Source organism: Geotrypetes seraphini, chromosome 10 (assembly GCF_902459505.1).
Source record: "Geotrypetes seraphini chromosome 10, aGeoSer1.1, whole genome shotgun sequence".
Lineage (NCBI taxonomy): Eukaryota > Metazoa > Chordata > Amphibia > Gymnophiona > Dermophiidae > Geotrypetes > Geotrypetes seraphini.
Genome location: NC_047093.1, coordinates 80,028,678 through 80,053,479, shown reverse-complemented (window position 1 = coordinate 80,053,479; position 24,802 = coordinate 80,028,678). Strand labels below are relative to the sequence as shown.

The 24,802-nt window shown below is 43.4% G+C and overlaps 1 protein-coding gene across 3 annotated transcripts in view; it reads left to right on the top strand.

Moving 5' to 3' along the window:
• RC3H2 (ring finger and CCCH-type domains 2) overlaps window positions 1-24,802 on the top strand; it is a 219,623-nt gene that overhangs the window by 31,614 nt on the left and 163,207 nt on the right. For 2 of the 3 annotated variants that reach the window (XM_033961628.1, XM_033961629.1), the window contains exons 2-3: window positions 7,188-7,481; window positions 18,719-18,836. In XM_033961628.1, the coding sequence (XP_033817519.1) occupies window positions 7,251-7,481; window positions 18,719-18,836 (349 nt within the window). In that variant the 5' untranslated portion in view covers window positions 7,188-7,250. Of the gene's footprint in view, window positions 1-7,187; window positions 7,482-11,396; window positions 11,528-18,718; window positions 18,837-24,802 lie in introns of those variants that run through there. The other variant, XM_033961630.1, reaches the window with a different exon arrangement.

The following is a 24,802-nucleotide window of genomic DNA, read 5'->3' as shown; positions in this document are numbered from 1 at the left end:
GTTTGGATAGACTTTCTATCCCTGGAATCTGAGCATGGCCCATTTCTTGTATGTTACAGTGTACAGCGCTGTGTACGCTCTGGAAAGTGTGCATGTTAGTAATAGTGTGATCTTCTGCATCCTGGATATTGAGATTTGTGGCTCAGGCGTTCTAGCTCTTTTTATGGACATGAGATCTCCTTGACCTAGACCTCATGGCCTCGTCTCTCAATTCTAAGCTTCCTAGCTTCTTTGGCGGGCCAAGGGAGTGGGAGTTAGAGGGGGTATCTGCATGGCTCCTTTCTCGCTTCTGCCTTCTCTTTTTCAGTGTTTTCCGCTGGCTGATGATGGCTTGGATTTGCCATCTCGAGCTCGCTTTCCGGGCACAGTATTTGTAGAATCTCTGGATTGGCGGCGCCATCCTTACTTTGCGGATTTGATGAGTCTTTCGACAGCCGGACTAAGCAGTTTCCTGGTATCTCCGGCTTTGCTCGCCTAGGATCCGATCAACATGGATATTTGTACTACTTTAGTATTATGACCTAGTTTTTGAAACATCTTGGCTGACGTGTAAGGGTTATGCGAAGCAGGTTGTTTCTTCTCTTATCCAGGTGCTACGGACGTCTTCTTCTGTGGCTTCTGCTTTTGGAGGTTTTTCCTTTCTTGGGTGCTTCTTAACGTTTGAACCACTCCAGAGTTCCTTTTTGGCACAGGTGTATTGCCGAGGGCTTAGCGTTCAATTCCCTTCAGCTTCTAGTGCCATTCTTGGCTAGTTACAAGGGCTAGGTATATTGCTCTTCGCTTACTTCTCAGCTTCATGTAGTTCAGTTCCTAAACAGAGTGCGGTATATTCGTGCGCCTCTTAGAAAGCCCGGTTTGGAGTACAATCTTCACGTACTTCTTCTCAGTTTACCGAAGGCTTCATTTCATCCTTGTCTTTTGGGACTCTAAAGGGCTGTACCACTATTTCTTTCTAGGGGGGTGTCATCCTTTCTTTTATGTCATGCTCGCTTTTCCTTCCTTCTTCTTGGGAGGAGAAATTGGGAGCAGTGCTTTTATTCACTGAATTTTTTGATACTTACGTAGCGTTCTCCGTGTGCTCGGTTTCTAACGACTTTTAGTTGTTTATATCTCCTTTTTGTATTCTTCAAGGAACGCCTCAAACGTATGGCGGCGTCCGAAGCCTCCATCGCTCAATGGGTCCAGGAGGACATTCTTTATGCTTGCTTGCTGGCAGGGAAGCGGTTGGCGAAAGAACTTCATGACCATTCCGCCGGAGCGATGGCTACTTCTTGGGCTTGGCCCAGAGGTTTTTTCCTTGGAGGAGATTTGTCTCGCGGCTAATTGGTCTTCCGAGAGTGCTTTCTCTCCGCATTTCTGCTTGGATGTGGGGGCGCATGCGGTAGGGGCGTTTTGTGCTTCGGTTGTTGCGGAGGCGGCGTTTGCTTCTCACCCAGATTGAGGATTGCTTTGCTACATCCCATTGGTCTCTGGATTCATCTGCTGCTGTTGCTAGGGAAGGAAAAATTATGTTCTTACCTGTTAATTTTCTTTCCCTTAGACGCAGCAGATGAATCCAGAGCCCCACCCTTTCTGCATATTGTCTCTCAGTTTTTTCTTTTGCAACTTTCGCACTTTGTTATTATGGCAGGTTGTTTTCTGTATTATTGCATTTTGAGATTTGTTATGGGAAGAAGTTTTTTACATGCTATGCCTATTGATGGTTACGGATGCTTGGGCAAGGAGCTATACTGGATAAACAGGAGGAGTGCCAGCCAATAGGACCACCTGTTAATCAGTTTCTCTATCTCCACCTGCTGGTAGATGTGGGCTATCCCATTGGTCTCTGGATTCATCTGCTGCGTCTAAGGGAAAGAAAATTAATAGGTAAGAACATAATTTTTCCATGTTTGTACGGAATCTATACCCTTTCAACTTTAGAGAGTGCCCTCTCGTTCTCTCTACCTCGGAGAATGTGAACAGTCTTAGAGAATGACACGGTGGCTGTTACCTGCGGCTAGCCGCGTTTAGCCGCGGGTAACCCACCGAAACGGGGAATAATAAATAGTGGCCTCTGCGGGACGGGGATAAGGCCATTCACCGCCCCGTGGAGCGGTGAATGGACTTGTCCCCGCAGTGAGGCAATTAAGATCGCGCAGTCCCCGCCATCTCCCTCCCTCCACCTCACCTTTGAACTGAAGAGCAACCGCCGGTTGAATTTCTGCCGGTCCGCGCGAAGGAAAAAAAAAAAAAAAAGCCTCTCCTTTTCTCCTGCTCTTATCGCCATGCTGCAGCTACTGAAGCCGACAGGAAGTCTTTCTGACGTCGGAGAGGACGTTCTGGGCCAGCCAATCGCTGCCTGGCTGGCCCAGAACGTCCTCTCCAACTTCAGAATTGATTCGGAAAGAAGACTTCCGGCTTTAGCAGCTGCAGCATGGCGGTAAGAGAAGAGGAAAAGAAGGGAGGCTTTTTTTTTTTTTAACGGCAGGGAGGCAGCAGGCTGGCTTTGGCTAGGGAGGGAGAAAGGTAGACAGGCACAGGCAGGCAGGCAGGCTTCGGGGGTGGGGGTGGGACAAAGTGTGGAAGGCAGTGAGAGGGACATAGGAAGGAGGCACTAGGGGCACTAAAGACATGGGAAGGAGGCACTAGGGGCACTAAAGACATGGGAAGGAGGCACCGGGGGCACTAAAGACATGGGAAGGAGGCACCTGGGGCACTAAAGACATGGGAAGGAGGCACCGGAGGCACTAAGGACATAGGAAGGAAAGAGGGAGGGAATAGAAAGGGACAATTCTTGGGCCTGAGTGCAGAAAGAAAGAAATGAAAGAAAGGATACACAGACAGAAGGAAACGCAACCAGAGACTCATGAAATCAATCACCAGACAGCAAAGGTAGGAAAAATGATTTTATTTTCAATTTAGTGATCAAAATGTGTCAGTTTTGAGAATTTATATCTGCTGTCTATATTTTGCACTATATTTGTCTATTTTTTTATAGTTACTGAGGTGACTGAGCTTGCGGAGATGGGGCGGAAACAGGGTTTTAAAATTTTAGTCCTAGTAGTTTGCTGGTCCACAAAATAATTCTTTTATTTCTGCTGGTCCACGGGTGTAAAAAGGTTGAAAAACACTAATGTAGAGTATGCCGGCTTTCTTTTTCGCCCAGCCGCATGCATTCAAAAAGCTGCGCTCGCGTTGATCAATCTTCTCCTCTCTTGCAACTTCCTGTTTCCGGTTGCGTCAGAGGAGAATATTGAACAAATGAGCACCCGCACATGCGGCTGGGCGAAAAAGAAAGCCGGCATACTCTACATCTAAGGTGAGATGGAGGGAGGGAGATGGCGGAACACTGCAGTCGGTCGGGTGTCTGCTGTTTTTGTATCACTGCCTGCCTGCGCTCACGTTCCAGATCCTCCTGCATTTTTAGTGTGCACAATTGACCTGATTCGAGTTATAGGTGAACATGGGGGACACGTCATTGAAAAGGAGGACAAGTTAATTGATTTATTTTATGTTCTGTTTTTACTACAGGGCAGAGGCACTGAAACAGATTCTCAGTCCAGTAGTAGTAGTGGCAGAACTCTCTTCTGTCTTCATGGTGTTTCGCAGTACTGAGGCTTATATGGATGCTGCGGGGATGGTGACGGGGCGGTGAATGGGATTGCAGTGGTGGTGATGGGGCGGTGAAAGGGATGGTGGTGACGGTGACGGGGCGGTGAAGGGAACGGTGGTTGCGGGGCGGTGCAGAGGATGGTGGGCCGGGGACGTTGCAGTGACGGGGACAGATTTTTTCCCCGTGTCATTCTCTAAACAGTCTGTCTTTATCTACTAAGTCTATTCCCTTTAGTATTTTGAATGTTTCGATCATGTCTCCTCTCTGTCTCCTCTTTTCAAGGGAGAAGAGGCCCAGTTTCTCTAATCTCTCACTGTACAGCAACTCCTCCAGCCCCTTGACCATTTTAGTCGCTCTTCTCTGGACCCTTTCGAGTAGTACCGTGTCTTTCTTCATGTACGGCGACCAGTGCTGGACGCAGTACTCCAGGTGAGGGCGCACCATGGTTCAGTACAGTGGCATGATAACCTTCTCCGATCTGTTCGTGATCCCCTTCTTTATCATTCCTAGCATTCTGTTTGCCCTTTTTGCCGCCGCAGCACATTGTGCAGACGGCTTCATCGACTTGTCGATAAGAACTCCCAAGTCTCTATCCTGGGAGGGTCTCTCCAAGTACCACCCCGGACATCCTGTATTCGTACATGAGATTTTTGTTACCGACATGCATCACTTTGCACTTATCCACGTTGAACCTCATTTGCCATGTCGCTGCCCATTTCTCGAGCTTGATTATGTCACTTTGTAGATCTTCGCAATCCCCCTGTGTCTTCACTATTCTGAATAACTTTGTATCGTCCACAAACTTAATCACCTGGAAGTTACTGGTCACCAAAGGCAAGGAGAAGGTGTAGTGCATCTTAAGATTTGTGTGGAAGGCCTTAGAGCAGGGGTGTCAAACTCAATCAAATAAGGGGCTGAAATCTAAAACACAGGCCAAATTTTTTTATTAAGATACTTAGGGGTCCTTTTACTAAGGTGCACTAGAATATCAACAGCACATAGACATTGATAATTTTGACTGTAATTCAGTTTCCCAATCAATTGAGAAAAAGAAATTAATGTTGTCTGTATAAAAATGATAACTCACATTCAGATCCTGAAATACATTTCATAATGAAACTAAATAAAGGTTAAACATCAATGCTGAGAGTGCAGAAGCTTGTGGTACCCCTTTGCAAATAGACACAGCTCCAGATGCTTGACCATTATTCTGTACAAGTCTCATCCCCCCTCCCCCATAAGGGGGACCGGTGCTTATCCTAGGGGACAAGCAAGCAGCATATTCTCACATGTGGGAGTGAGGCCATCCATGGAGCCTGTTAAAGACAGTGCAAAAGTGTACTGTCACTTTAAAAGACTGAACGGTTTCAAAACCACCCGTACCGCACATGCACCAGTGCCTTCCCGCCCAATGTTGGCTCATGGAATCATTAGTTCTCAGTTTTCCGTGGAACTGAGAAGCCCGGTGTTTTTTGGAGTTTCTCCAAGTGCATAAAACTATTCAATTTTTTGTGCCTTCCCATTTGGTTTTATCTTTACTGCTTTTATAGTTTTTCATTTTATTTTGTCTTTTATCCGACTCAGTTTTTTTCAGTTTTGACCACATTTTAGTTTTGGGTCTTCGGGCTCAACTTGGCCTGATTTCAAGCCGGGTACATCAAGTCATTTTCAACTCGCCATCTATTCAACTACCTAGCGCCAGTAGTGTTCCCTCTCGATGTCCAGTCCTCCAAAGACTTCAAACAGTGTACCTAGTGTAACAGAACTATTTTGGCTACTGACCCACATAACTGGTGTGTCCAGTGCCTAGGTCCTGAATAGTGGTGCCCGATTCAGGGAAAAAATTTTCGATTTGGTTTGGCCTATTGAATTGATTTTTTTTTTTTTTTTCAATTCGATTCACTTTTCCCGCCCAATCAGACTTTTTTTTTTTTCCCCAAATGTCCTGGCGGGTTTATTTTTTAGCCTCTTCACCCACCCCACTCCCCTTTGCCTTCTCCAACCCCACACTGGCGCTGTGGTATAAACAAAAAAGACACTTCCTCTCTGTTAGGTCCTAGCCTCGTACTCGCTGTTTAACACCAGCTCTGGCAGGATACACATTTCAAATCCGACACATTGTAATCACAAAATAGAAAATAAAATTATTTTTCTACCTTTTGTTGTCTGGTCATTTTATTATTCAGATCATATTGGTCCCAGGCTCTGGTTTCTGTTTGTCTTCTGTTAACTTGCTCGCCCAAGTCTCCTGCTCATTTGAAGTTTTCTTTCTCCATGCTCACCATCAATCTTTAATCTTTATCATCTTTACCTTCCCTTCCATTGCCAAATCCAGCATTTCTGTTTTTCAGCACTGGTTTTTTTTGTTTTTTTTTTTTTGGGGGGGGGGTTCTTTCTTTCTTTCTTTCTCTCTCTTTCTCTCTCCGCCCTGTGTCAAACCTCTCTATTTTCCTCAATGCAGCATCTCTCCCTTCCCCCCCTCCATTATCATGTGCAACATTTCTTTCTCTCTCCCCATGTACCATCTCTGCCTACCCTCCACCCTATGTCCAACATTTCTCCCTCTCTTCTCCATGCATGCTCCTTCCCCTCCTCTAAATATGCAGGATTTCTCCTTCAACCCTTTCTACCTCTTTGTTTCATCTTCCCCTTCCTCTCCTCCACCCCATATCCAACAATTCTTCCTCTCTCCCCCCTATATGCAGCAGCTTTCCATCCATCCATCCCTCCCTCCTATCACTCTGAGCAGCACCTACTAACCAACACTCACCTCCCCCTCCCCAACCGTGAGATCTGACATACCTTCAGACATCCTAAAGCAGCAGCTGCAGTGGTGGTGGCCAGCCAGAAGAGGCAACCCCTGAATGGGCTGCTCACAGCCCCCCCCCTGCCAGGGCTTCCTTCTGCTGTGTTATCAGTGACACAGCAGAGGGAAGGCTAGTGGTCTTGATCTGTCAGTTTTAAAAAGTCAGAATGGCAATAGCTCTGTTATCAACAATCACCACAAAAATAAGTCAGTAAATTGTAAATGAGAACAGAGAAAATAAAAGCAAGATTGTGGAAATGCTTTTTTTGTGTATCATAGTGCTCATTGGTTTCTGTTTTTGGCATAAATATACAAAACTTTTCAGTATTTGTACTGTACTTTCTGAAACTGCTAGCAGTTCACAAATGAACTACGATTGAGGTCAAAATAAAGTATTGGTATTATTGTTTTTTACTTGTAGAATGGGTTTAGCACAAGCTTATTCAAATTCAGTCCTCGAGGGCGATAAGCAGACCAGGTTTTTAAGATATTCCTAATGAATATGCATGAGAGATCTGCATATATTCTTATGCATATTTCATTGGTGATATCTTGAAAATCTGGCTTGTTTGCAACACTCGAGGACTGAACTCGGACAAGCCTGGTCTAGCATCAGGCATTTTAAACTCCCACATGAATAGTATAAGCTCAAGTTGTGCTAGTTCCAGTAGGTTAACTGGAGGTGAGGATGGTACAGTGACTAATAGAAAGCTATAGCGTAAGTAGTCTAAGAGTGAAAAAAACAAAAGACAAGGTAAATATTTTCCTTTTTTTCTCTTATTCCTACAGGTTCCAAAATAAAAAAGAAGAAAATGTTATGTTAAACCACTAAACGTGCTTCTTGCTTCCACAATGCCTGTACAGGCAGCTCAGTGGACAGAGTTCCTGTCCTGTCCTATTTGCTACAATGAATTTGATGAGATGGTGCATAAACCCATCAGCTTAGGCTGTTCACATACCGTCTGTAAGACCTGCTTGAACAAACTTCACCGAAAGGCCTGTCCTTTTGATCAAACTGCTATCAATACAGACATTGATACTCTTCCTGTTAACTTTGCACTTCTCCAGTTGGTTGGAGGACAGGTAAGATGTTTCATTTTCTTTTCTCTACCTTTTTAAGTTCTTGAGCATCAGTTTGACATAAGTGCTAAATTTTCTACTCTGCATGTAAAGTGTTTCTTTATAACCGTTTGTTTACAGCCCCAATGGTAAAACAGCCCCAGAATTAAACCTTAGGTCATTTTATTTATTTATTTAAAAAAATTCTAACCCACCTAGACTGAAGCGGTTTACCAAAATACAAACATTATCATCATGTAACCAACATGCTGTTTATTATTATTATTATTTTGTCAGCCCAATGGCCATTTTATCAGTATGTTTGATCTTGCTAGCTATCCTCATTGACACTGTTAGTTATGATGGTAGACACATTATCAATAAAGCTCTTAAAATATATTAAGCAGCATAAATTTATTTCACTGTGTACTCATAAGAACATACAAGAGTTGTTTGTCCACCACGATATCCTAATTTACCAACTTTCTGAAATAGGCATTGATTCCATAGTCTTAGACTGGTTCTCGAAATTTTTATGATCCCGCTCTTACACTGTTAACATGAATGGAACCATGTCTTCTCCTTGGAGACTGCTATGTGGTGTTCCCCAGGGATCACCCCTGTCCCCTATTCTTTTCAACATTTATGTCTTCTTTAAAATTCTTCCATCTATCTCCCTTTGAATCTCTATTTACATATGCAGATGACATCCTTGTCCTTCTCAAGATAGATTTGAACCTCACTAATCGCACCGAAAATATAACAGCTTGCATAACGAAGCTCGAATCCTGGGCCCTCTCTGTACTAATGAAGCTGAATGAATCCAAAACAAAACTACTCTGGCTTGGCCCAAAATTAGATCAGTTACCCACGCTCATTTCACTATCTTCTGGTCCCTCACTGCAGATCTAATTCTCAAGCAAAGTTTCGGGCATCATTATTGACTCTACGCTTTCCTTTAATGATCATCTCAACTCTCTGGTAAAAAAATGTTTTTTTAGTCTTCACATGCTGAGGAAATTGAGATCCTGCTTCCGCCAACAACATTTTGCGGTCCTTGTATAATCAATCATTCTTTCCAGACTGGACTATTGTAATTCCATCTATCTAAGTCTAATCAAGAAAAATCTTCAAAGACTTCAGCTAGGTTGATCTTCACAAAAAGCAAATGCGATCATGTTTTCCCGCTTCTGTCAAAACTTCACTGGCTTCCGGTGATTTCTAGGATTCACTTTAAATGTACCTGCTTAATTTTCAAGATCCTGTATGGCATTCTTCCTCCCCTAATCCCAGTATCCTGGAATTCTTCGAGACCTGACACTACCAGATCCACCCACATACTCAAACTATCTTTCCCCTCATTAAAAGGTGTCATGTATGCAGGTAAATTAGGGAAATCCCTTTTCTTCAAATTTACTGAGCTTTGGAATAACCTCCCTGCCCCGCTTTGGAACCTAGGCTCATTCCAATTATTCCGAAAACATCTTAAAACCTGGCTTTTCTCCAAAATGTAAAGCTATCTATTTAAAATAAAAAGCTAGCTATCCTCTTCATAACCTTTAATTTCTTATTATGTCCTTCCCTCATTTATTGAATTACCTGTAAACCATGTCGAGCTCTATCTTTATGGAGATGATACGGTATGCAAACTTAAGGTTTAGCTTAGTTTAATGAAGGCCCATCAAGCCCAGTATCCTGTTTCCAATAATGGCCAATCTAGGTCACAAGTACCTGGCACGATCCCAAGGAATAAAACAGATTTTATGCTGCTTATCCTAGGAATAAGCAGTTGATTTCTCCAAGCCATCTCAATAATGGCTTATGGACTTTTATTTTAGGAAATTATCCAAACCATTTTTAAACCTTGCTAAGATAACTGTTTTCACCACATTCTCTGGCAATGAATTCCAGAGTTTAGTTACATGTTGAGTTTATTGGGGGAAGTTTTAGTCTTTTACTAAAACTTAGCACACACTAATAGGTGTTAGAGTGTGCTTAGTGCCATGTGGCCTATAGGTATAAAATGGACTGGGCAACATTTAGCTCACGCTAATGTCTATGAGCACATGCTCATAAGGCCCCGTTATAATTTTTTTCTAAAAACTTTATATTCCATAAACATCAAAATAGCTATCAAAATTAATATAATTCTTATACAGCACAAAATTAAATGATTAAAAATAAACCTGTTACATTCCCCATCAAGCGTCCAGCACTTTAATGGACTCATCCCATCATAATTCTACTTCCTCCTTATTTGTTTCTAAAACTTTATTTCCTTCATCTTTTTTTTTCCAGAAGTGTAGTTGGAAACTGGATTTCCTCTTGGTCCTACAAATAATTTTTGTCTTTCTCTTTTATAGTCCTCTATCTTTGATTATCTTCCCTATAATACACTTGTCCAGCCAACTGAAGGAAATTGCTTCTTCCTAGGATACTCCTTAGTACAGCTCACTGATAAGAGGATCTGTCTGTATACTGGTCATCACCCTCTCTCCTTCTCTGAACCTGAACACCTTATTCGTTTTGAAGTTACGCCTGACTTGTGCTTATCCAAAATTGGAATCTTTGTGCCACAGTGGGTAAAATGTAATGGATTTGATTATGCCCCCTTTCTGTGGATATGACCAAAGTGGTTGCCAGTGCAGGAGGGACAGGAGTCCTAACTAATGGGTACTTTCCATTTACTCATGAGGATTGCAGAAGGCGGCATTTACGTTTTTCAACTCTTCCTCCTTGTGTCACTGGGCAGTGCCCCATTTTCTCAGTTTTTCTTTCTGAAAGTGAGTTAAGGTGGTGACTTTTTCTGCTCTGCATCTATTTATATTTTCAGGTTTGTTTTTATCTGATTTTGAAGCTTCCTTGTGCTACAGAGGTTCCCAGAAATCCTGGGGCAGCTCTGCCTGGGAGAAGATACAGTCTGTGTCTCAGAGGACTGTACCTGGGGGCAGGGGGGGCATAACAAACCTTTCCCTAGCAACAGCAGCAGATGAATCCAGAGACCAATGGGATAGCACACATCTCCTGTTGAGGTTTCTCTTCAGCGAGACTGCCATTCTATTGTCTCTGACCATTTATTTTGTTTTATCCATCCTTACTGAACAGGCAAAGCAGCCTTGAAGACATTTTCCAGATGGTTTTGCAATGTCTTTGCCTCTGTGTACATAGGCTGTGATAAACAGCCACTGATTTATTATTATTATTTTTTTTAAAGTACATCCCATCAGAGGCTTGGCCTCATCATGGGCAGAGTCCTGGGCAGTTCCATCTGGGGAGATTGGTAGGACAGCCACATGGTCCACTCTCCATACTTTTACAGAGAGGACACGGTGGCACAAATGAACCTCAGCTTTCCATCGGTGCTCGCAGCAGGCTCATCTGCACCGCCCTAGTCTCAGGAAATTGCTTTGGTACGTCCCATTAGTTGGGGCTTCTGTCCCTCCTGCACTGGAAGAGAAGATTAGGTTCTTACTTTGATAATCTTTCCTGTAGGGAGGGACAGAAGTCCTGACGCTCTTCCTATCAGATGTCGCATCAGCCTGCTGCTGCCTTTGCAGTTCGATGTGGTTAACAATATAAAGAAATCTGTACAGAGAATTGCATAATGTAAATAAGAATTTGAAGTATGTAACAATAGATGCAAATCTGCCTCCCAATTTGCGGCTTGATAAGAGAGCAAATGATGCACCCGTCAAAAGAAGTGCAGTACGTGATGCACTAGTTCACAAAGGCAAAGTCCATAGGAGAGCCTATAACAGCTGTATAACTGTTCTGGTTGCACACAGATAGGTGGCATATTTAGGTCCACCTTTGTTGGTATTGAGTTTCATGCTGTTTAATTATCTTTGTTACAGAGCAGAATTAGACGTGAATCCCCGTGCCCTCCTTGTTTCTCCTCTTTTAGGGGTGATCAACTACTTTAGTGTGAACTGAGGAGATGGGGCACTGCCCATTGACACAAGGAGGCAGAGTTGAAAAATGTAGATATCATCTTCTGTAATCCTCGTGAGTAAATGGAAAGTACCTATTAGTCAGGACTCCTGACCCTCCCTACAAGAAAGAAGATTGAGGTAAGAACTTAATCTTCTCTTACATATATTATATGCAGGTACTTCCTCTGTTCTTAATGGGCTAACAACCTAAGTTTTGTACCTGGGGCAGCGGAAGGTTAAGTGACTTGATCGGAGTCATAAGGAGCTACCATGGAAATTGAATGCAGTTTCCTAGACTCTTGGCTTAATGCACTAACCATTAGGCTGCTCCTACACTCCAGTGCATGAAGCTGATCTCCAAAAAATTTTCTGCAATTTGTTCTGAAGTTTAGTCCAGTGATAAATAGCATTTTAATCTTGCATTTCCAGGGTCAGCTGCATTAATTGTTTTATCTAGTATTAAAGGTGCTTAAAGAGCTACAGTATATATATAAAATCATGTTGAGTATATAAGCATTCTTCCATTAGTATACTCAACATGATTTTATTTTGCTATCCCTTCAATATGTGATGATCCAGATTTTATAAGATATATTTGTCTTAGTCTAGACCCCTAATTTCCTGCCTTACCAATAGGCACAAAATTTGCCCGCTGTCCTTCACCTCCTCTTCCCCGTCACACTTCTTATCTGACTGCTAGCAGTGCCCAGTGCCACCTGTTCCCAGTGATGAGACCTCTGATTGTGGAGGGCCTTCTCCCACCATTGATTGATAGATTTTAAGTTTCTGTTTCATGACAGCACTGGTGATTGGAAAGAGTTACGGGTTGAAGGAAGGAGAGAGATTGGGGTAGGATGGTGGTTAAGCAGAAGTAGAGATTGTGAAGGATGGGAGAGAAACAGCACAGAGAGTTACTGAAGGGATGGAAAAATTAGCACACAATTTTAAAATTCTGCAGAATTGTTTATAGTGTGTGTTTGCACAGGAGTCTCCCATCATAAACCCTGAAATCCTCTTCTGCCTTTTCCTTTCTTAGACTCCAGCCTCTGTAGTCCTCTCTCCCTCTATCTTGAAACAAGACCACTAATTCTGTTCACCCCCAAAGTCTTCTCCCGCATGCAATACTCCCACTTCTCATTCTTCCATCCCCCACCCCAGCTATTACTATCTGTCCTGCCATCCTCCACCATGGCACACTTCAGACTTGATCCCCCCACAAACCAATGGCAAACTTTCAGCTTGCTGCTTTCACCCCAGTGGTATATTCTGACCGTGCTCTGTCTCAAATCCTCCACAGTACACTTTCTTTTGCTCTGGCCCTCCCATATTCTCCGCCATGGGCAGCAACAGTTCACATAAACAGTTGGGTCTAAGCCGGCACAGGAGGAAGACGTGACTTGATGTGCAGTGATATACTATCCCCTCCTTGTTGCGCAAGCTCAGTGAGGGATGGGGAGAGAGAGTGAGCAGAGCTGCTGCTACGGCTCATGTCTGTGCATAATTCTGCTCTGTGCTGCACAGTTGTGCAGTATTCCCTCAGAAGTAGGTGTGCAGTACATGCCAATGATAGGCCTAATAATAAAATTTCCTTAGCAAAGCAGCAGATGAATCCAGAGACTAATGGGATAGCTCACATCTACCAGCAGGTGGAGATAGAGAAACTGATTAATAGGTGTACTTATTTGCTGGCACTCCTCCTGTCTCATCAGTATTCTCTATCTCCCAGCAGGTTGAAGTCGCTATTCAACTAGCTCCTGGATTCTGGCTGTGACTGGAACTTTATTACCTCCTGTTGAGGTTATCTCTTCAGTGAGACTGCCATTCTGTTTCCCCTGTTGAGATTTTTTCTCTTCAGTGAGACAGGGGTGTCCGGCTAAACGGTGCCGGCTTTAGAGGTTACACTTGGGCCCCCCCTTGTCCCTGCCTCAACCTCCCTCCGATGATAGAGGGTCTGCCTTTGTCCCTAATTTTTCTTCTTTCCCTTAAAAAAACAAAAACAAAAAAAAAAAAACAAAAAGGGACTTCCAGCTAATGTTTTGCCCTGCTAGTACTAAGCATTTGCCAGCACTACTAACAAGGTGGTGAGTATATGTTTATTTCACTTTGTATTGGAACTGCGGGGCTGTTTTTTGCCGGTATGAACGCTGGTGGTTCCCCGTAGAGTATTTCTGCCCTACTAGTGCTGAGCAACTGGCTCTCCTTACAAGGTTGTGAGTATATGTTTAACTCTTCTTGTATTTGACCTGCGGGTGCTGTTTTGTGCTGGGGTGAGCTCGGTTGTTTCACTGTTCTTCTGGCTAGTACTTTTCTTTTGTTAGCCGCTGTTTTCTTGTCGGGAAACGTTTGGTTTTCTCCGGAGTGGCTTCGGTGCAGGGCTATGCTTGGTTAAGGGAGCCGGTGCCTTCCCACGTGGTAGAAGCACACGCTTCTTTCTTTCCCTGGCAATAAGAGCTGCAGTGGTTGTGAGTCTCTAGGGCTGTTCCTCCTCAGCGTTACAAGCAGCCAGTGGGGGGGGGGGGCATATTTGAGCGGCTCCCGGTGTTGTCTTGGGGAGACGCATATTTGCACGGCTCCCAGTGTGGCCGCGGGGAGGTGAGATCGGCTCCGGGTGTGTTCTTCGGTCACTGTCCGGGAGCCGGGTCTTTCCGGAGTGCGAACGGCGTACGCTTGTTCTCCAATGCAGTTGAGTTCATGCGCCGGCCTTTGTTTATTTTCCTCCCCACGGTGTATTTTCAGATATTTCGGCCATGGCGGGGCTCCGGATCTGTGTTGCAGAGCGGTTCTGGGAGCCGACAGATTTTGGCGCGTGGCTTCCCGCGCTTGGGTCTCCTCTGAAAGCGGCGATGCCACTGTGTGTTCGGGGAGCGTTTTTATACTGCTGACTTTTCAGCATGTTCCTGGGCTTATCCGGTTCGGGGTCCGGTCCATTGAGGCTGTTAGGGCAGCTTTGACCCTTGGGGCAGTGCTCAAGTTTGCTGTGTGTTTGTGTGTATTCCACTAGCTTCATTTGCTGATAGGCTGCTAGTTTTCTTGGGCCGGTCCTGGTATGTCTCAAGGGACTTACAGTAGAAGTTTCTGCTGTGTGTGGCCGCCGACACTCAGTTGTTGTTTTTTTTCTATGTCGTGGGTGATCGGTAGGCACAGTGGAGTGCCCGGAGAGTTCCCATGTTTCTTACAGGGCGTTTCTTGTCTCTCTCAGGGTCCCTGAAGGGTGGAGGAGCTATGTATGTTAGAGGTTTCATTGATCTTTCCTCCTCTGTACAACGCTGCATAGGTCTGGTAGCGCTATAAAACTCCTTCTTCACCATGTGAGGGGTCTCTCTTGGGGCTGGTTGGCTCTTCCCTTCTTCCTGGGGGTTTGGGTGTCTCTGAGGTCTGTTGGTTGTTAAGGCGTATCACATGGAGGTCGCTTTATACTCCTGGTGCGTACTAGGCAGCCCTCCGATCTCACCGCAAGGTCTATGGGGCTGATGAGGGCTAGGGGCCAGCTTCCTCTTCTTCCACATGCTTAGGGTGTCCTACGCTCTATGCCTGTTGCCTCGCCCCTGATTCTGCTCATGACACATGCTAGACGGCACCCCGACCAGACAGGGCTATTCAGCTCATTCTCACCAGGAGCCAGTTACCTATTCTATTAACCTGCGGAAGAGCACGCGCCATATGGCTGTTGGCATTATCCCGGCAGCTCTCATTAACGATGGGAGCTTTGTCTCTACCTGTTACTGTTAGTCTGCTGTTTTCCACGGGACGGTGGATGCAGCATCTTGATTGAGTCTCTTGGGTATTCACTTTGGAGGCCTTACATATTTCGCTCACGTTACTGTGAGTTTGTACTGTGTTCATGATGCCAATATATTCCTCTTTGCATTGCGTCAAACTTGAGTTTTCCTTGAAGAGTTTCTTTCTTCTTCTTAAAGTTCTCATCCGGATGTTCCCTGACCTTCTGCACTGCATTCTGAGGGGCTCTTGGCTTCTTCCTGAGTCTCTTCAGGCTTTTTCTGGAGGGGGAGGACACTATAATGTTTGCTCAGGGGGCTGTGGATGTTTGTTTTTCGGGATGCTTGCAATTTTGCATCTTCCTCAGGTTTCCGGTTCGTTCTTGGAGGCTCAAAGCTTTGTGTTTCACTATGTGTTACATTTTCCCTGTGTGTTGAATTTTCCCTCAGAACTAGGTTGGCTTGCCTCTCTTGGAGCTGTGCTTTTGGTTTTGGCATAGGACATTTCGCCTCCCCCAGGCTTTTCTATCCTTTTTGCAAAGATGGGCAGTGGTACCGTTGTGGCACTGCCAGCACTGCCGGGCGATTCGCTTACTTCCTTTTGGACGGCATGCTTGATTCGGCCGTCTTCCAGTCGGGCCCTTTGACTGGCACGAAACGGGTGGTTTCTGTGCCTCAGTGCTTTGGGCCGTGAATCGTCGAATTTACGCAGCACTCTTTTCTCCGGTGATAATTTTGGGTTTATCAGGGAGTTGTTGGTATTCATATAGGAAAGACATGTGTTTCTTCCCACGGACTAGGGTGATGGGACCCAGTCTCAGGTTTGTTTTCATCTTCGATATCCGTGACCAAAGGTATGGGTTTCGGTACAGGTTCTGGGAGCCAGGTTACTGACGCCTCTGGGAACTTCGGATTGCTTTCCCGTTATACTGCTCCAGCAGTCGCTTTTATTCCGGTGGTTCCCGGTATCTCGGAGCTCCCGTTCTTTGGTATGGTTCTCAAGCATTGCTCAGTGTGATTTTTTCTTTTCATGTGCATGACTCGGTCTTTGCTGGACTGGCTTCTGGTCCCCAGACATTCCGACCTGGCAGGTTTGGGGGGGCTCAGTGCCCGCCATCCTCAGATCCACCAGTCTGGTCTTGAGAGGCGACTCGATACTTGTTTAGTATTCTGCTCTGAAGCATGGTCAGGCTACCTTTCTGGGGCTTCGGCCATTCTTCCAGTATTCCGCTGAAGCTCCTTTTTAGTCAGTATTGTGATGGTGGTTCTTCTCAACAGCCTGGGCTGTAGGTGGGATTCTCCATAGCGGGTTACGTCAGGGTCCTACTTCCTGGGTGGACCCTCATCTGACTCTTCAGTTGGCAGCTCATTTTCCGGGTCAGGAAATGAGTTTCTTTAGACTTCTCTCCGTGTAATCTGAGCATGGCTCATGTTTTGTATGTGATGGTGTACTGCACTGTGTACGCTCTAGCAAGTGTACAGGTTAGTCATAGTGAGATCTTCTCCATTCTGGATATTGTGAGTTTTAACTCAGGCGTTCCGGCTATTTGTATGGAAGTGAGTTCTCCTTGACCTAGACCTCATAGCCTCGTCTCTCAATTCTAAGCTTCCTAGCTTCTTCAGCAGGCCCAGGGAGTGAGAGTTAGAGGGGGTGGCTGCATGGCTCCTTTCTCGCCTCTGCCTCCTCTTTTTCAGTGTTTTCCGCTGGCTGATGATGGCTTGGTTTCGCCATTTCGAGCTCGCTTTCTGGGCACAGTATTTGTAGACTCTCTGGATTGGCGGCGCCATCGTTACGATGCGGATTTGATGAGTCTTTCGATAGCTGGACTAGGAAGTTTCCTGGCGTCTCCGGCTTTGCCCGCCTAGGGTCCGATCCACATGGATATTTGTACTACTTTAGTATTACAACCTAGTTTTTTGGTTAAACTTGGCTGACGGATACGGGTTATGCAAAGATGGTTGTTTCTTCTCGTATCCAGGTGCTACGGACATCTCCTGTGGCTTCTGCTTCCTGTTGGAGGGTTTTTTCCTTTCTTGGGCGCTTCTTCACGTTTGAACCACTCCAGAGTTCCTTTTTTGACACAAGTGTATTGCCAAGGGCTTAGCGTTCAATTCCCTTCCGCTTCTGGAGCCTTTCTGGGCTTGTTACAAGGACTGAGTAGATTGCTCTTCGTTTCCTTCTCAGCTTTATATAGTTCAGTCCCTAAACAGAGTGCGGTATGTTCAGGCACCTCAGGGAGAGCACGATTTGGAGTACATTCCTCATGTATTTCTTCGCAGTTTACCGACGGCTTTATTTCCTCCTTGTCTTTTGGGGATTCCAAAGGGCTGTGCCGTTGAACAGGGTGTTCTTGTGGCCATGGCTTCAGCTCTGCAATCTTCTATGTGGCAGGCCTTGTTCAACGGGTATTCCTATTTCTGATTTCCAAAATATGGGGTATCAGTTCGGCTGGTACCACTATTTCTTTCTAGGAGGGTGTCATCCTTTCTTTTCCGTCAGGCTCGCTTTTTCCTTCCTTCTTCCTGGGAGGGGATATTGGGAGCAGTGCTTTTATTCACTGCAATTTTTGATACGTATGTCGAGTTCTCTGCGAGCTCGGTTCTATCAACTGTTAGTTGTTTATATCTCCTTTTGATATTCTTCAAGGGACGCCTCAGGCGTATGGCGGTGTACGATGCCTACTTCGCTCATTAGGTCCAGGAGGACATTCTTTATGCTTGCCTACTGGCGGGGGAGTGGGTGGCGATTGAACTTCATGACCATTCCGCTGGAGCGATGGCTGCTTCTTGGCCTCGGCCCAGAGGGTTTTTGCCTTGGAGGAGATTTGTCTCACGGCTAACTGGTCTTCCGAGAGTACCTTCTCTCCGCATCTCTGCATGGATGTGCGGGCACATGCGATAGGGGTTTTTTAATGCTTCCGTCGTTGCGAAGGCGGCGTTTACTTCCCACCCAGATTAAGGATTGCTTTGCTACATCCCATTGGTCTCTGGATTCATCTGCTGCTTTGCTAAGGAAGGTAAAATTATGTTCTTACCTGTTAATTTTCTTTCCTTTAGAAGCAGCAGATGAATCCAGAGCCCCACCCTTTCTGGTATTTGGTTGCCGGTTTCTTTGTATGCGACTTTTAGTGATTGGGTGTTGTTAATGATTGTATTCTGTATCGTTGCTGTTCGTGATGTGTTCTGGGAAAGAAGTTTTTTTTTTTACATGCTATACCTATTGATGGTTAAATGTGCTTGGGCAAGGAGCTATACTGATGAGACAGGAGGAGTGCCAGCAAATAAGTACACCTGTTAATCAGTTTCTCTATCTCCACCTGCTGGTAGATGTGAGCTATCCCATTGGTCTCTGGATTCATCTGCTGCTTCTAAAGGAAAGAAAATTAACAGGTAAGAACATAATTTTACCTTACCTTATACGTAGTTTCATTAAATTTGACAGTCTATATATTCCAAATGATATTCAAAACTATGTAGATGTACCACCAAATTGCCTCAGAATTTTGTAACACTTGCTACGCAATAGGGTGGGCTCATGTAGTACTCTAGGACACTAGCAGGCTGTGGGTGTGTGTTCAAGGCTGATGGTATCTTATGTCATTTTTTTTTTTAGGTCCCAGATCACCAATCAATAAACTTAAGTAATTTAGTAGAGAACAAGCATTATGAAGTTGCAAAGAACTGTGTAGAAGATTTAGCACTCTACTTGAAGCCACTAAGTGGAGTAAAGGGTAAGTGTTGAAAAAATGCTCTGGAGTTTTGTCAACGCTGGTCCTCCGCAAACTGAATAATGTGTTTCAATGCTGAGGAATCTTATCAATAAACCTGACTTTTAACATGTGCTAACAATGTGACTTTGTGAGCTGTTAGTGCATGTTAACTGTTACGTTAAACACCTTACACAAAAGTTATCATTAGGAGAGTGGAGAATGGAGACTGGAGAGACGCTTACAATGTAGGCCGGCAAAATGCTGGCCTACATTGCAAGTAGATGCGGCCGCTATACTTATTGCGGCAAGGGATCTCCCTGCCACAATAAGTATAGCGGCTGTCTGTCCGATCACTGGCGGGAGGGTGCCCCCCCCCCCCGACACTCCTGATCACCGGCAGGAGGGTGTCCAATCCTTCCTGCCAGAATGCCCCCCCCCCAAAAAAAACTCCCGATCGCCGATCTCGTCATGCATTGATCAACATGGATTGTGGATTCAGTAAGATCATTCTGTTCGACAGCTTGCACGCACTGCTTTACCTCGTGGTTTCCAGGAATGCCGTCAGTTGGGTTGGGGGGGGGGGGGCTTAGTGCCTTCCATCTTCAGTGCAACGAGTCTGGTCTCGGGAGGAGCCGCGATGATTGCTCACTCTTCTGGAGTTGTGGACAATCAGGCTAGCGATTTTTCGGCTGCTGACTTCGCCCCCTAGTTTTCATCACTGAACCTGGCGTTACACATTGGAAATCGCTGCTCCCAGTGGTTCCTGGAGGAAATCGCTACTCCGGCGTTGTACAGAGCAAATCTCAGGCTGGGTTATTCACGGTTTATTATCTTTTTCAGATCTATTTTATCAAAAAACCACGACTAACATGCAAAAAGTTATTCACGTTGTTTTGTTATTCACGGCTATGTTCTGCCCGCATCCCACGCGAATACGGAGGGAGAAGTGTAGACTGTAAGCCTAAGCTTATTTATTTATGTCTAAAATTTCTAAACCACTTATACCTAAGTGATTCACAAATAAAACATTCATAATATTTCAGAAGACAATACTTTACATTACAAATCAAATATAATATATTCAACATAAAGCAATATTAAACTCAACACATCCACCTTAACTATGCACACTAAGTAAAATCTGAAGCAGTAGATGGTTAAGTGACTTACCCAAAATCACATGGAGCCACAGTGGGATTTGTACCTGGCTTCACTAAATCTAAGCCCACTGCTCTAACCTCCACAGTTTATTTATGCTTATTAAAACACTTTATATACCTCTTCACTAAACCAAAGATCAAAGCAGTTTACAAAAAATCATATAAATCTTAAAACAAGCAGAAAAGAACTCCATTAATATAGGATAGATTATTATCCAAACAATCACAGCAGATGACATTCAGTTCACACATTCGAACCAGAGCATTCCAGATATTTTCCCTGAAGTCATCCTTTCATTCTTAACCAAACACTAATTTAACATAATATGCCTTAAGTTGTCTTTTAAAATTCTTCAACAATTTCTCTCTAAGTGGTGCCACAGTTAATTAGTTAGTTCTTAGCACATAAAAGCATTCCTTCACTCTAGCTAGCATTAATAGGGCAAGAAAATACTGGTGTTAAGCAAACATTTAAATGAAAAAATACTTACAATATATCCTTTTGTAGGACTCTTGTATAAGAATTGCAGCTAATTCAAGTTCTAGTGTTATTCTGGATAGACAGATAATATCCCAGTGCTTGCAAGCCATGCAGAAGGAATCCACTTCAGCTTTTGAATCCCTTCTCTTTCACTAGAGGGCTCTGCTGCTCTCTTTAGTTTTTCTTTCTGCTCTGCTGTTTATTTCTTTACTTTTTCGGTCTCTTTTTTTTGTGTGTGTGTGGTATGTTGACCGCTTTTGGTGTTAAAAAGCTCTCCTAGTTGAGGGACCCGCTCTGTCTTCGTGGAGGAGAAGCAAACTGAGGTCTCCAGCTGACAGGCCAATTCCTCTGTGGTACCTATTGGGCAACCAGAGGAAACCTTTTGGAGCTCATAGTCTGTTCCCCTTCTAGCATTGCTCACCTACTTCTTGCAGGGGCTTGAGTGCAGGTTGTCGAGCATCCATAGGGAGCTCAGCTGGGTTTCAGAGGATGCCGGCTGTGTTTCACTTCTCACTTTTCATATCGGCGGGTCCTTGGAGGTTTGAATCTCAGTCAGACACTGTTCTGACTGGCAGCTTGAAGATAAAGGAACAGTCTATTTGAAACAGTGATTTCTTCTCCCAGATCCAGCTATCTTTGGAGCTGAGGCACGCTACAGCACATTTCCAGCAAAGGTCACAGTGAATAAGGCGGACTGAGAGGGGACATGATCGAAACGTTCAAGATAATAAAGGGAGTAGATAAAGACAGGTTGTTCACCCTCTCCAAGGTGGAGAGAACGAGAGGTCACTCTCTAAAGTTAAAAGGGGATAGATTCCATACAAACGTAAGGAAGTTTTTCTTCACCCAGAGAGTGGTAGAAAACTGGAACACTCTTCTGGAGGCTGTTATAGGGGGAAAACACTCTCCAGGGATTCAAGACAAAGTTAGACAAGTTCCTGCTGAACCAGAACATATGCAGGTAAGGCTAGTCTCAGGGCACTTGTCTTTGACCTAATGGCCGCCGCCTGAGTGGACTGCTGGGCACGATGGACCACTGGTCTGACCCAGCAGCGGCAATTCTTATGTTCTTATGTGAAAAATACTCACCAGTCTCCGTACAGACGCATTCAACTAGAAGTGTGGTTTCTTCGTGGGCGGAAGCTCAGGAAGTTTCCCCAGAAGAGATCTGTAGGGAGCAGCTTGGTCCACTCCACATTGTCATAGGCACCCCAAGGTGAAGGCTGCCTTGAGGGTGTAAGTGGCAATTTTCCCAGTGACCACTAGGGACACACTGGATAGCAGGATACTGAGCTTGCTCAAAGGCAAAAACACCAGCGTGACAAGAATTAATCAAGTGAAATAAAAATCAAGTTTATTGTGAAACAAATAGACTTCAGAAAGATATGTGGCTTTTCCAATTGCATTCAAACAGTGCAAAAAAAATATCAAAGGAACAAACCATTCACAAAAGCAAAATTCAAAAACATAGGGTTTCTTTCCCAAAACACAGTAAGACAAGATGGCTTTATACTGCTGGTCAAGATGGTGGTATATCCTGTATGTCAGAATGGCAGTCACTCTAATTCAGCCTGGAGCTTGTTTTCCAGCCCAGGCCTCTGTTTGTCCCTGTGGGTATGCTCAGCACAGAGGAAAACCAAAAGTTCAAAATACAGCCTTCACAAATACAAATAAGTTCTGTCCCAGGTTTTAAGTTCCTTGATAAATCCTGCAGGTTTAAAATAACGTCAGCCTAAGCAGGTTCAGTGAAACGCCAAAAGAAAAGCAAATCTTCAGTGCTAGGGGGAGCAGCTTCTTAATTAGTGCCCTTCCCCCGCCTATACTCTTCAGTTAGAAAAAAAACTAAACGTCTTTGAAATCTAGCAGTGAGTTCTTTAGGTTTGGCAGGAAAAATAGTCATCTTCTTAAAACAGACACTATGCACTCTGGTTCTGAGCATAAGTAGAAAAATAATAGCAAATCTTCCTTTGCAATTCCCACAGTAGGAACAGCTTTTTCACTTCAAGTTTCAAGTTTATTTTACATTTGATGTATCGCTTATTACAAATTTCTAAGCGATGTACAATTTAAAAACCAACAGATTGTGGTAATACATACAATTTTACTACTGTGGACAGTTGACAAAACGAATTTAGACAAACATGATTGAGAAGGAAGGAAGGGGAAAGTTACAGTTGCATTAATTGTTAAAATTTACATAAAGGGGAAAGTACAATGGGTATAAATAGGTAAGAAATAAAAAAAAAAAAAAAAAAAAAAAAAAAAAATTTAAAAAAAAAGAAAGAAAAGAAGAAGAGAATCTTAAAAACATATGAGTTTATAAGAAAGATCATTTCATAAGTCAAATGCATCTTGAAACAAGTAGGTTTTTAACAATTTTTTAAAAGAGACAAGATCCTTTTCATTTTTAATAAAGTTAGGGAGAGAGTTCCATAATGAGGGGGCTACCACTGAAAACATATCTTTACGTCTAGTGCCAATAATTCTTAATGAAGGGACTGAAAGTTGGTTAGATAAAGATGATCTTAAGGATCGTGGAGGATTATACGGAACTATCATTTTTGATATAAAAAGGGGTTCGTTTGATATTAAAGTTTTATAAACTAGGAATAAAGTTTTAAAGGTGATTCGGTGAGAGATTGGAAGCCAGTGAGATTTGATGAGTAAGGGGGTGACATGATCGTATTTCTTAGCTTTGTAAATTAATTTGATAGCGGTATTTTGTATGATTTGAAGTCGTCTCCTTTCTTTCTGAGATATGTTTATTAGGAGAGAATTACAGTAGTCTAATTTTGAAATAATTAATGAGTGAATCAAAATGTTTATAGATTTTGGGTCTAAGAAAGTAGAAATTGAGCGTAAAAGACGGAGTCTGTAAAAACAGGATTTAACTGTTTCGCTGATATGATAATGAAATGAAAGGTCCGTGTCGATTATTACCCCAAGAATTTTCATTTGTGAAACAGAATCAAGAGGGGAATCATCTAGTAAGAATGGAGTTTTTAGAGTTATATCACTTTTCCATGTAAAAAGCATTGTTTTAGTTTTTTGAGCATTCAGGGATAATTTGTTGTCAATTAACCAGTTTTTTATTAGATCCAGTTTGTCGTTGATATTTTTTATTTCTTCTGCCTTTTCAGGATTAAGAGGGTGCATGAGTTGGATGTCATCTGCGTAAGAGAAAGCTGTGAAACCGAGTGACTGTGCTGTGGTAATAAGCGGGGATAAAAAAATGTTAAATAAAAGAGGGGATAATATAGAGCCTTGGGGGACTCCATATGATAATGTAAAGCTTTCAGAGAAAACATCATTGAATTTGACCTTAGAGGTCCGGTCAGATAGAAATGACGTTAACCACTCTAGAATTTGTCCTTGTATGCCTATTGATTGCAAACGGCTAAGCAGCAGATCATGATCAATTGTGTCAAATGCCGCAGATAAATCTAAAGAAAAGAGCGCAACGGATTTGTGATTGTCAAGATAGTAATGAATGTTAGTTACCAGACCAATCATAGAATGTTCTGTACTGTAATGTTTTCTGAAACCGGTTTGGTTTGGATGTAGAGCATTTGTGGATTCAATGAAGTCCGTCAATTGTTCAAAGACAATTTTTTCGGAGAGCTTCATTAGGAAAGGTAGATTGGAGATAGGACGGTAATTGGATATGTCATCTTGGTTGATTTTCATATTTTTCCTGATTGGAGTAATGATAGAGGATTTCCACGAGATTGGTACAGTGACAGATGAAAAACTCTTGTGAATAAGGGAGAGAATAAAAGGACCGAAATTTTGGAAAAATTTCTTTAAATAGTACGGTGGAATGGTTTCCAAGGATGAGCCTTTTAGGTTAATTGATTTAAAGTATCTTTCTAGGTCTTCTAAAGTTGGAACTCTGAGGTTTGAACATTTTGCTACTGGAATGATAGTATTTGTATTTTGATTTTCTGGTACAGGAAGGATTATTGTATTATTAGTGATATTGAATTTTTGTCTGATCTTTTCAATCTTATTGCAAAAGTATTCTGCTAGGTCTTGAGCAGTTAAAGTTGGTTTTTGAGTTGATTTGTTCCTTTGTTTATCGGGATTTAATGATTTTAAAAGGTTATATAAGACTGCAGTGTTTTTTGATTTTTGGATCTTTTCATTGTAATAATGTTTTTTTGCTTGTACTATTTTGTCTTTGTAATAAGTGGCGATGTCTTTAAATCTTTGAAGATTAATGAGAGTTTTTGAAGAACGCCATTTCCTTTCAGAGGTACGGAGTTGCGTTTTTATTTGGGATAATTCCTTAGAGTACCATGGATTGTTGGATTTACGATTAGATATTATTTTGGTGATAATTGGTG